The sequence below is a fragment of the Podarcis vaucheri genome (genome assembly GCF_965113315.1).
Source record: "Podarcis vaucheri genome assembly, chromosome: 3".
In the NCBI taxonomy this organism is placed as follows: Eukaryota; Metazoa; Chordata; class Lepidosauria; order Squamata; family Lacertidae; genus Podarcis; species Podarcis vaucheri.
In genome coordinates this window covers 30,808,612-30,820,807 of record NC_138761.1, presented here as the reverse complement: position 1 = coordinate 30,820,807, position 12,196 = coordinate 30,808,612, and the positions used below count along the sequence as shown (strand labels likewise).

General features: G+C 44.6%; 1 protein-coding gene across 1 annotated transcript in view; it reads right to left on the bottom strand.

The window, feature by feature from the left end:
• Positions 1-538: 538 nt before the first annotated feature.
• Positions 539-12,196, bottom strand: part of LYPLAL1 (lysophospholipase like 1) — a 29,580-nt gene continuing 17,922 nt past the window's right edge. The window contains exons 3-5 of the mRNA XM_082217971.1: positions 9,614-9,783; positions 1,341-1,456; positions 539-919 (exon numbers count right to left, since the gene is read on the bottom strand). Coding sequence (XP_082074097.1) covers positions 701-919; positions 1,341-1,456; positions 9,614-9,783 — 505 coding nt within the window. The 3' untranslated portion in view covers positions 539-700. The remainder of the gene's footprint in view (positions 920-1,340; positions 1,457-9,613; positions 9,784-12,196) is intronic.

Genomic DNA, 12,196 nt, shown 5'->3' with positions numbered 1-12,196 from the left:
TAGATACAGTAAGATAAAGGTAAGGTAAAGGACCCCTGGACAGTTAAGTCCAGTCACAGGCGACTATAGGGTGCAGCGCTCATCTCGCTTTCAGGCCGAGGGAGCCGGCATTTGTCCACAGACAGTTTTCCAGGTCATGTGGTCATCATGACTAATCCTCTTCTGGCACAACGGAACCACAACGTGCACATGGAAATGCCGTTCACCTTCCTGCTGCAGTGGTACCTATTTATCTACTTCCACTAGTGTGCTTTCGAACTGCTAGATTGGCAGGAACTGGGACAGAGCAACAGGAGCTCACCCCGTCACAGGGATTCAAACTGCCAACCTTCTGATTGGCAAGCCCAAGAAGCTTAGTGGTTTAGACCACAGAGCCACCAAGTCAAGTTTCTGGACTTTGCAGGCTACCCATCATATTGAGATGAGATCCTGCTAGTGCTTGTAATTCTATTTCATCCTTTTTAATAAATATACAAATCGTAGGCACAACCAAGACCTGGGAAATTAAACAGATAAAACTCAAGAAATTTATGGCAACTTACTTTTCTGTGAGTTTTTAATATTTTCATTTGAATATCTGTGAAAAAAATGAATTATGTCTATTAATAGGAAATAATCATATTACATGGTTGAAAGCCACAGAGCACAGAAAATTCCATGGCATTTCTTTTCTATATATACTTTCATTTATTGTTCATGGTTACTCTGGCAATTTCTTCAAAATCCAAGCTTGCAGTTTGTCCAGCTCACTTTTGTTTAGTTCATGATAAAGGTTTGGCAAGCTCAGAAACGTAGTCGCTACTCCCAGGGATTTCAACATCTTGTTGGTTTCTTCACCCCACGAATACAGAACCAGTTCATCAGCAGTTCCATGGCACTGAAATAACTCTGGTGGTTCCCTTTCAATTTTCTTCAGCGCCTGTTAGCAAAACAGACATCTGTGTTGTTACCACAATAGAGAAGAGAAGGGAGATATTTTACAGTGGATACCCAGTGATCCACCTAGATTAGTGAGTGCATGGAATATCCAGCAAGTGTAAGGAACTGCAGAAAGATCAATAAGCAATTGCCCACTGCTTTCTACTTTCAGACCATTGGTCCATCTAAGCCCGTCATTGTTTACTGTGATTAGTAAAGTGTATCAGAGATCTTAGCTTTAAAGCTGGGACCAATGAGTAATCATTATCTTTGCTAAACTAAAAGATATTGAAAAGGGAGTGTACAGGTTCCCTGCCACGTAATTGGGGGGGTGGGGGTGGGGTGGGGTTTACACTCTGGCACAACCTTCTGAGATTTTAAATGGCCACAATGGGACAGTTAGCAAAGAGTTCGGTACCCACCTGGTAAACAGCAGAGGTCTTGCTGAGGAAGCTTGAAAGAGCAAACACTCCAGCTACATCTTGGTGGTACCTATAGGCTAACTGCATTGCCATGCCTCCTCCCATTGAAAAACCACCTATGGATTTTTAAGGGGAAAAACAATGTTAAAGCAAACATTCAAAGCTCTGAGAAACTATCAGAAATGCTTTCAGTGATGACTTTCTGCTTTCCAGTACCCTGTAGGAAACACGTTTGAGCAAGCTAAAACTTAATCAAGTTGTACAGACTGTACCTTTGTTCACAAAGGAAAAAGGCCTGCCAAATGTCTGTGCAGCCCAGTCCATATTGACTGCGATGAACACTTTTTATTTTTAACCAATCTCTACCCCACAATATATTTCACTGTATATAAGGACTGTATAGTTCCAGTTGAACAGGGATTCCAAGGGACTATTCATACTTTTAGACAAATCAATTAGACTTCTGGTTTACTTGGTGCCCCCTCTTTTTTGTGGCTTCTCAAAGCATGAGAAGGGGAAAATGTGATCTTTTAGATGTCGCTAAACTCCAATTCCCATCAGCCCCAGCCAGCATGGTCAATGGTCAGGGATGATGGGAGCTTGAGTCAACCTCTGGATGGCCACAAATTCCCTTCCATGTCATGGTGAATTATGAAGACCAAACCGGAATCTAGCAGTGCAATTCTATGGAGGCTTACTGAGGGTTCATCCACACTTTTGTGTGGTCAATGTTTTATATTGCTTGTCCCATGGGTTCTAGGCACAAATCTGAGAGGTTCTTCATTTGCCCTGCTAATTTCCCCGGGAAAGCCAACAGTTTACTGCTGGATCAGAACGGACATCAATCTGCAGAAAACCTAAAGAGGTAAACAGCAGGTTTCCCCGGGGAAAAGCAGCAGGACGAAAAAACCAACCCTTTCAAACCCATGTCTTGAAATTATGGGAGCCCAAAGAAGTGGCACCCACTATGTTAACCAAGGCAAATATACAAAGATCTGCAGCGTAAAAGTGCAATCTTGTGCACTTATATGTGGAAATAAATCCCACAGAGTTCAACAGGACTTAACACTCAGGTAAACATACAGGGATTGCAACAAAAAATCCCCCCCAAACTGCTTCCCATTTGTCTCATGAATGCTGTAGTAGAAAATCTCCAGGTATCTTCTGAAAGAACAAGTCTGCTATGAAAATGTAGGTATGAACGACTATTACACACTTTGTTCTTTTTTCAAAAAGAAATAACTGCTCACGAGTCCTCTACTTATTTCCTTATGCCCTCCAGCAAATGATGCCATCACCGCAACACTTGTAAAAATACAGTGGACAAGTTTCGCTCTGTATTAATAGATGCATATTTATGGTCAGACGCTGGTGCATAGGGTGCATACATAAAACTAAATACATTTGGATGCTTCAGAATTCAGAGGCAACATGGAGCACACTGAGAGCTCATTCTGAATTTGGAAATGATTTGCAGCAGAATCCTTTGCATGTGTATTCAGAATTAAGTCCCCCCTGATATCAATTGGCCTGGCTCTAAGCTAAGTGTATACAGGATCACAATTTCTCTCTCTCCATTTCTTCTTTTCTTTTCAAAATTCACTTACACTGGAGCTCACAAAGCAACCTGCAATTACTCACTGGCAGCGCCTGATAATGCAGTCACCTTCTGTGAGGACAGAAAAGCTTACAGCTTTCATGTGGTTCCTGCTATTCAGGAAAAAACCTGAATGCCAGAAGTTGGTTTGTTGAAATTTGGTTTTGTAGTGGGAAGCCTGCAGTTTATTACTCAGAAAAACATGGTACCCAGGAGAATTACAGAGAGGGAAAGCTTTGCAGGCCCCTGGTCTGGAAACAGTGGGTTTCATTGAAGGGAAAATGCTGTGATTTCAAAGCACCATTCTTACCATGAAAACCTACGCTAGTCCTGCATAAGCTTGTGTTGAGCATAATACGGATGGCACAGTCATAACAAGGGAGTTTTGGGGCCAATTTTCAATGTCTAAAGTGAAATCTAAAAATAAAATGTATATTTCAATAACTAGGGATGTATGAAATGGACTTGTCAGTGCCAATTTTGTATGTTTCATTTTAAAGTCCATTTCATACAGTTTCTGCAGAAATCAATAGGGTTTTTAAAAGTAATTCTTAAAGTTGCTTTTAAATACATATGTTATCACATGTTATCTCAATGCTCATTGATAATGTTTTCCCAATAAACTCACATTTGTTATGTATTTTGCCAAGGGTTTTTGTTTGTTTGTTTTGAGCCATGAGCTCTATTGCAAAATTTGGAGATGTATGTATTTGCTACTTAATGCCCAAGTGGCTTCTGGTCATTACGTGGTATATTAAGGATAATTACATTCTGATCAGAGTATATATTAGTCCAGGAACTGCATATTAGATCAGTTTTCTTCTTATTATTAAACAAATTTACAGCCTACTTTACAGCATAAAGCCATCAATGCAGTGTACAATCAAAAAACACAATAAAACAGAAAAACACAAGCTCTGAAAACAATAAAAACAATTCAACACATCCTGAAACACAAGAAAACCATCCATACAAGTTCCAATATCAGCAAAACAATTTCATCATAAATAAAATTGATATTCCTTATATGATTGCATTACACATCAGGAGAAGCCTTCTTTTAAAAAAATGCCTTGTGGATCAAACAAAATTCTCTTCCCTCTCTAACAGTAACACTTCAGTGGATGGACAAAATATGTCTGTCCAATGACGTCACTGTAATACCATACAGACTGAGACATACAAGGTTTGTTTAATCATCTCAGTTATATGTGGTAAGTTGCCTGTGGCAAAAAACAACAGAGCATGGTGCCTCGAAACTTGGCTGTGACTACAATCCTGGCACAGTGATGCTGCTTAAATCTTACTGAAGTGAGCAAGTTTACTGTGCGTACACTTGCAGCAGAAATACAGTGGTTGCCATTTAAGTCTGAAATTGGCCACACATAACATAATGGGGGCATTGGCACAGAACAGCTAAGCAGAGCAGTTGCCCCAGTCAAGTTATTTCAACGAGTTCAATGCAGGGTGTTATTCAGTAACTGACAGTACCCTTTCTCATTCTTCTTCATCATCCTGTCCAGACCCAGAAGCCAATGAATATGCCAATATTTATAGGAAACACGGCAACTTTCATATTCCTTCTCCTGTGGCTCAGTAGCTACGGAAGAAGCCTAGCAATCAACAAGAAAGTAGTTGTGTGTCCTGTGTTATTGTAATGAAACAAGGGGTCAAAAACCATGCATGTATTCCTTGGCGTTCTGTCGAGTCTACGGCTCTGTCACAGAAGGTTTATTTTCATTGGCTGCTTATGAAAGTGACTACAGGTGGCAGGAACCCATTGGCTTGGATCAGCATTTCTGTGGCATACCAAACTCGTAGAAGGAAGAAATAAGGGAGAAGGAAAAAAATGGTCCTGAGAAAACTACAAGAGAGGAAGCAAAGACTTTGAGAGAGAAAGCTAAAAATCATATATGGTTTTACTCCACTGCCAGTACAGCAGAGGTAAAAAGTACAGCTTGCACCCGATCCTACAATATATGTGACACAAATGGAGATAGGGAATTTGTGGCCTTTCAAATGTTGTTGGACTCCAACTCCCATCAGCCCCATCTAGCATGGTCAATGGTCAGGGATGATGGGCGTTCAGTAACATCTGGTGAGCCACGATGGAATATTTTCCCGGAATGGGGAACAAAGTACTAAAGATGAACCGAGAAAATGCAATATACAAAAGTAACAAAATCATAGCAGCAGATCCAAGAAACAACACATTTAACAATTCTTACATGACTGAAACAAGCAAAACTACAGTGAGGCCAAACTTAAAATCTCTAAATACCTAGGTAAACAAAAAGAAAAGAAACCAAGAAACACTAGGGAACATTCTAACCGATTAACCAACCAATAGTCATAGTCAGGGCCATCAGTTATTAAGAGTGACTAGTTGCCCATGACGTGACTTGGTTGGCACAAAGATGAGACTATCTGCTCATCTATTGTCCAGTGTATTTTTATACAGTGGTGCCTCGCAAGACGAAATTAATTCGTTCCGCAAGTTTTTTCTTCTTGCGAGTTTTTCGTCTTGCGAAACACGGTTTCCCATAGGAATGCATTGAAAATCAATTAATGCGTTCCTAGGGAAACCGCCTTCAGACCAGGTCCGGGGACAGTCTGTCCCCCGACCTCTTCTGAAGGCTGGGGGGGGGGGGACAAGGGCTTTTCTTCCCACTGCCAGCCTTCAGAAGGCTGTTCTGAAGGCTGGCGGTGGGAAGAAAAGCCCTTCTTCCCACCTCCCGCCCTGCAAGCTCCGGGGACAGGAGGGCTTTGCTGCTGACCGCCAGCATTTTAAAAGCCCCTGCTGTCCCGGGGCGATTTTAAAATGCTGGCGGGCGGGAGCGAAGTCTCTGCTGTCCTGGGGAGATTTTAAAATGCTGCGGGTCGGCAGCGAACGCTTCGCTCCCGACCCCCAGCATTTTAAAATCTCCCCGGGACAGTGGAGAAGTCTCCGCTGTCCCGGGAAGGCAGGCGGGGGGGGGGGAGCAAAGACTTTTGCCCCCCGCCGGCCTTCAGAAGAGGTCCAGGACCTCTTCTGAAGGCCGGCTGTGGGCGAAAGTCTTTGCTCCCGACCGCCAGCAATTTAAAACAGGTCCCCAGAGATTTCCCTATGGGCTTTCGTCTTGCGAAGCAAGCCCATAGGGAAATTCGTCTTGCGAAGCACCTCCAAAACAGAAAACCCTTTCGTCTTGCGGGTTTTCCGTCTTGCGAGGCATTCGTCTTGCGGGGTACCACTGTATTCTTCTCTGACTAGGAGCAGATCTCTGGGGTCTCAGAGGTCTTTCGTGACAAATGCTTTGTGATCCTTTGAAAATGCAAACAAACCTTGGATGTCAGGGGTTGAACCTGAGGCCTTCTGCACTCAAAGCATGCGCTTTGCATTGAGCTGTGGTCTGTTCACCGTATGCACAGAGAATGAACTTAATGTGCATTAGCGTAACGTATTTAAATAGACAAAAAAGAAATGATGCTTAAAAACTGGCAGGTGGTTGAAAATGGAAAAAGTGACAATTATTAAACCAAGAGAAAGCTTGGCTCTAGTCGAGTTATTGAAATGATGCTTACCAGTTGAATTACAGTTATTATTTTGTCACTTATGTAAAAAAAAAAAAAAGAAATCTTAAGATACAAGATGTACTCACTGCATTACTTTATTCTTATTTTTAAAAATGGTGTGGTAATTCACCTGCTCTTTTTAAATAGCTCAAAAGGAAGTTTTCCTTGGGCAGCCACCAGTCAGCTCAGCCATCTCTGTGAAGCGGAGCGGTTCCACGCAAAAACATATTCTCCCAAAAGTGAATTTCCAGACAGAAAATGTCTCTCCAGAAGAGTCCCCTCCAAGACCTTGTTTTTCTGGGCCTCGGTGCAATGTGCTGTGTGTAGCTGCCCTCCCAGCCGGCCCTATGGAAGACACCTGCTCCTCTTCATATGCTTCAGTGTCAGCAGGTAAAATGGCGAAACCAGATCAAACAGACTCTGTGGACCATTTTCCACAAGCCAGGGCAAGGAGCCACCAAGGCAAGGCAAACAAGGACCTTCAAAGAGCAGGGACTGGCCAGATCCAGAAAGAAAACAGGCAAGGAGTATTTTGGCTCCATCGTTCAGGATCTTGGTGGCATCTGGATGGGATTTTAGACATTCCCACATTAAAAGCAAATTTTCTCAATATTGGATTATTCATTGGTGTGCTCTCAACACCAATTTCACTCAAATGTGAAGAGAACTTTTTCCTCATGTGAGCAATCACACACGAAGAGAGGGCATAGTATGTTGTCAAGCTATGGGCTGTATTCTATCCATAGGTCCCATCAGTGCCCAGATTTACTTTCCCCATCTTTCCTCTGCGTGCCCCACACCCTCCCCAAATCTGCTCCCCTAAAGTGTTAGGGGGCTCCCTTCAAACCAATTTAGGGGGCATGGATGGGGAGAACGTTCTTTGGCTCAAGCAGAAATCCTTGCACTGGTGGAACATTCACTTTGCTTCACCATCCCTTCCCCAAAGCACTGGGATAGCCCTGGTAAAGTCCTGGATAGCCCCTTAATAGTATTCTGATGTACTGATTGTATTGTGTTGTAACCATTTTATTAGAAATTGCTCTGGGATTGCAATGCAATGGAGGGCAGTTCATAAATGAAATAAGGTAGAATGCAGTGTAATGTTAAAGAATCACTTGTCTGTCCTTTGCTTGGTCTGCTAGTGGCCTTTGCTTGGAAAAAGCTGGACATTAACTTCCTTCTGCCTCTATACAACATACCCTCACATTTATAACACTGATGATGTTAATTTTTTACATCTTTATTTTGGATCTTATGATTTATGTGGAAATTTTCCAGTTTGTATTTTTTGATGTTTTGTTTACTGTTTATGACTAGTTTTGTTATTTTAGTGGTTATGTAATTTTTTTATATGTTGTAAGCTGCTTTGCACATGGTTTGAACTTTGGAAAAATTAAATGATTGCTTTACTCCTGTCAAATCAGCTTTGCACTTAGTTTTTGTGACACTAGCGTAGGGGATTCAAAATAGTTTTTATATTTGCATTTTTGTTATTGTTATTGTATTGTGACATTGCTTCAAGATGCTTCATAAGAAGTGATTCATAAATGAAGTAAGGAAAAAAGTTATCTTTTTGTTTTTAAAAAAGTCCCTACAATAGTGAATTGAAGCCTGGTTTAGGCTGCAGGGTCGAAATCAGAGTTTCCCAAACTTGGGTCTCCAGCTGTTTTTGGACTACAATTCCCATCATCCCTAGCTAGCAGGACCAGTGGTCACGGATGATGGGAACTGTAGTCCAAAAACAGCTGGAGACCCAAGTTTGGGAAACCTTGGTCTAAATGAATACTTCACAAGCAGCTTCCTCTCAAAGCGTAACCCCTAGGATTGAGCTCCCTGCTCTCAGTTCATGGGGGAAGAAGACACAGTCTTTAATTAAACCCTAGCTAAAACAACAACAACAACAAAATATTAGTCCTGCCCACCCCCTCCCCAAATTGATTTGGTGCTGGATCCAGTTCGGGGGGTGGGATCCAGGATACTTTAACAATAATTAAAGAGCAACAATAGTTTCCAAGTAACACGTATATCCACAAAAATAGGTTCTTGTGCAAATTTCTCACGTGTTTTCTGAGCCTCGTCTAGAGGGCATTTGAGCAGGCACAGAGTTTGTGTAAGAGATAGACGACATTGGCCTCCATCCACAAGGATGGTGCCCTGCTCAAGTCTCGTCAAAACTGACTGGGAGCTGTGGAAGGGGATGACCATGATGGCGGCAGGAATGGGTGAAGGCAGCTAGCACTGCCCTCTCCACCTGCTGTGTGGGGGGAAACGGCCATTTAGCTCCTCTTTTCCCAGAAGTAATTTGCTCAGTGGCCATTCCATCACACAATTAAACTTTGGTAGCCACAAAAAGTCAGCGTGTTTACTTAGGCCTTTCCACTTATTTCTGGCTTGCATTGCCACAATTCCTCTGAAACAGAAGCAGTGCTTCTAGCGCCTCCCAGGCACAGCATCTCATTCCTCCCACAAGGGTGGTGTTGCATGCAGGAAAGAAAACCCAACACATGGGCACCAGCTTGCAGTTGGGCCATCCAGTTGAATCTCATTCCTCCCCATCCCTTTTTTTTATTAGGTTAAGCCTGCAGTCAGGGGCGGCATTGTTTTCTTAATCTTAACTTATGTACTGTGCCTGGAAAACCTGGCGTGCTTTCCAAATAAATTAGCATTATTCTTGTGCAGTTGCTAGCTCTTTCAACAGAGTTCTGCACAGCAGAACTTCCCATTTTCAGATAATAAGATGGAATCTGTTCCAACTACCGCTCTGCTTCTTATCCCAACTGGGATGCAAAGAAAACCTATGTCAGGTGGTGTCAAGAGAGAGAGAGAGAGAGCATATGCCTGCCCCGTTTTCTTCAAAAGACCCATCTCAAATGAAGCAGATGATGGGTCTCCTCTTTGCAACAGAACCTCCGTGTTACGAACTCTGGTGAAACAGAACTTGCTTCCAACTATAATGGCTGAAGATAGCACCGAAAAGACATTAGCACAACCCCTACCTAAGCATTCAGGGATTCCTTGGCTGCTCAAAGCCTCTATAACCACTCACCACATTCCCCGGTTTGGCTCCACTCACAGGATGAGCTCTCTTACAAATGTCAAATATTTTCTTCTTTCTAAATCTTACCCAAGAGTATCCTGTTCTTTCCAATGCCGTTTTTAACTTCATCATCAATCAAACTCGTAAGTGCTTGACACATTGAGTCAATGGTTTCAATATGTTCCGGGCAATCATTAGAGATCTTATATCTGTCATGCCACACGTTGGAGAAGGACCCTCTCATCGGTGTATATGGTCTGGAAGAAAAGTCGATGAAAAAGGTGTAAGAAGAAAACTGTAATATATAGCCATGGAAATCAGGAAGCCATGCTACGTCCTAGGGCCTCTCCATGTGCGCCAGGGTGGGGGTGGTGATGGATGGCTGTCACTCAGCCACCCAGGTAAGGCTCAAATTGCGGGTGGCTGTCTTAGTAATTTCGAGGGAATGTATGTCAAGAAGGGATGCCTGCGTAAGAGAAGAAGTCCATTGCCCCAAGCAATTGTACCTAGATTGGTTTGTTGTTATAACTCATCTGATCTTACAGAGTGAAAAAGGCAGTCAAGGGGAAAGCCTGAGATTTAGGGTAGAATAGTAAGCTTTACTTAACACCAAGAACTTGGACCAATGGATGGAGCCACAGACCAGATTTGGCTTCAGGTTCTCTTTACAGCTATATTCATACAGCAGGTGGATTTAGTTTGTTGTTTGTATCACATTCCTAATGGAGATTTCCACAAGGTGAACAAGACCATATTTACTTTGAATGTAAAACATACGACAGAAATTCTTTATTTGGCTTTTTAAACCCTTCCAGTAATCTGGACCACAGACAGCCCTGGTATTAAGATATACGATATGTGGAGCTGTGTATGTCTGTGTGTGATACCATTAACACCTGTGTACAGTGGTGCCTCGCAAGACGAAAAGAATTCGTTCCAACGAGTCTTTTCGTCTTGCGGTGTTTTTCGTCTTGCGAAGCACGGTCCGTCGCAACTGCGCCTCTTTAAGCGACTTTTTTAAAAAATCGCAAGACGTTTTCGTCTTGCAAAGCAAGCCCATAGGGAAATTTGTCTAGCGAAGCAACGCAAAAACGGAAAACCCTTTCGTCTAGCGAGTTTTTCGTCTTGCGAGGCACCACTGTATAAAATCAACCAACCAGCAGCACCACCATACTGAATTGTTGGGTGGCTTTGGAGATTAGGTGTCAGAGTTGCTCCCCGATCCTAGCTCACAGAGGATCACGCTAGCCAGCGATCATTTAGTAAAAGTCTTTATTGAGTTACAGTTCCCATTCTCAAGCTGCTGCGTGCAACTCTACGTCTTATGGTTAGATCGGCGAAGCTCTGTCTGGGTCCCCGCCTCCTGTACACCAACTTAATATCCTAGCCTTACTCCACCTTTTCCGCCTGACTGTTCTTCTCTGGGTCCCTCTGCCCCCCGGGGTCTCTTCCTTCCGGGACTCTTCTGACGCTGACCCCCCGGACCCTTCTGTCTCCTTGCGCCGGGCTTTAGGACCTGGCTCCCTTTCCGGGCTGCTTACTGCGCCACCTTCCTGTGCATTTGAACTTGGCGCGCGCGCCCAACCTTCCACTTTCCGTCTGACCGTTTCTTCGCTCCCTGATGGAGGTGTGGCCACTCCTGACTCGTGCCCTCCCTCCTGTTGTGAGCTGCCAGCGCTTGATACCTGACTCCCTTCCTCTCCCCTGCTCTCTGTTGGTGACGCTGGTCCCGATTTCCAACTGCTCCCCTCTGAGCTCCCTCTGGCCCTTTCCTCCTGGGGTGTCCCCCTAGGCTCCCCCCTTGCCCTGGCCACTGGTGCTCCTTTCTGTGAATCTTCCGATTCACTGGAAAGACTCGGAGATCTCGGGTCGTCGTCATCACTCATCCTTTCTTCTGCCTCCTCCCCCTCGCTCTCTGTTTCCTCCCTTGCCCTTGCCTCTGCTCCTGAACCCCTGACATCCATCCCCCCTCGAAGCCCCCTCTTCCCCCCTCCCCTCCTTCCGGTGCGGGAGCTGGGTGCTGCCGTGTCATGGGGACGAATGTCGGATACAGTTCGCTTCCCGTGGCGGGCCTGCATCTGAAATCTTCCGGTTCTTCCTCCCTGCTCTCGTCGACGACGGTCACTTCCGCTTCCATCTCTGTGCCACCGTGCTCGAAACCCGGGTCGTCCCCGAATACGTCCATGTCCGTCTCTCCCTCGCTTCCTCCTGGGGGCGTTGCTCGGCCTGGACCCTCCAGCCACTTCCTGCGCCACTGCTCCTCTGGTCTATCGTCCCACCAATACGAAGGTTCTGAGGCAGATCCCGAGGGTGACCCCTCCGGGGAACGTGCGTCGCGTGTCGGTTCCTCGTCCGAGTTGAACCCCCGGAACGTGCTGGCTGAAAGCGTGGGCGTGAAAAGCCAGTCGTCGAAAAAGTCTGCTGGCATGGGCCTGTGGGGGAAGAGGGCATGAAACTCTTCTTTGAGCAGAGGTTCGTCTAGAGCGTAGCCTGGCACCCAGCTGTTGGCACTGGCCGGGGTGCCCTCCTTGGCGAGAAAATATTCTACCCCCTCTTCCCCCCATCTAGAGTCCAAAATCTCTTTGACTTCGTTGATGCGCTCCTCCTGTGCCACTCCCCCTTGCTCGGTTCTCGCTCGGAGTGGACTTGGTGCCGTGCCTGGTTCCTGAA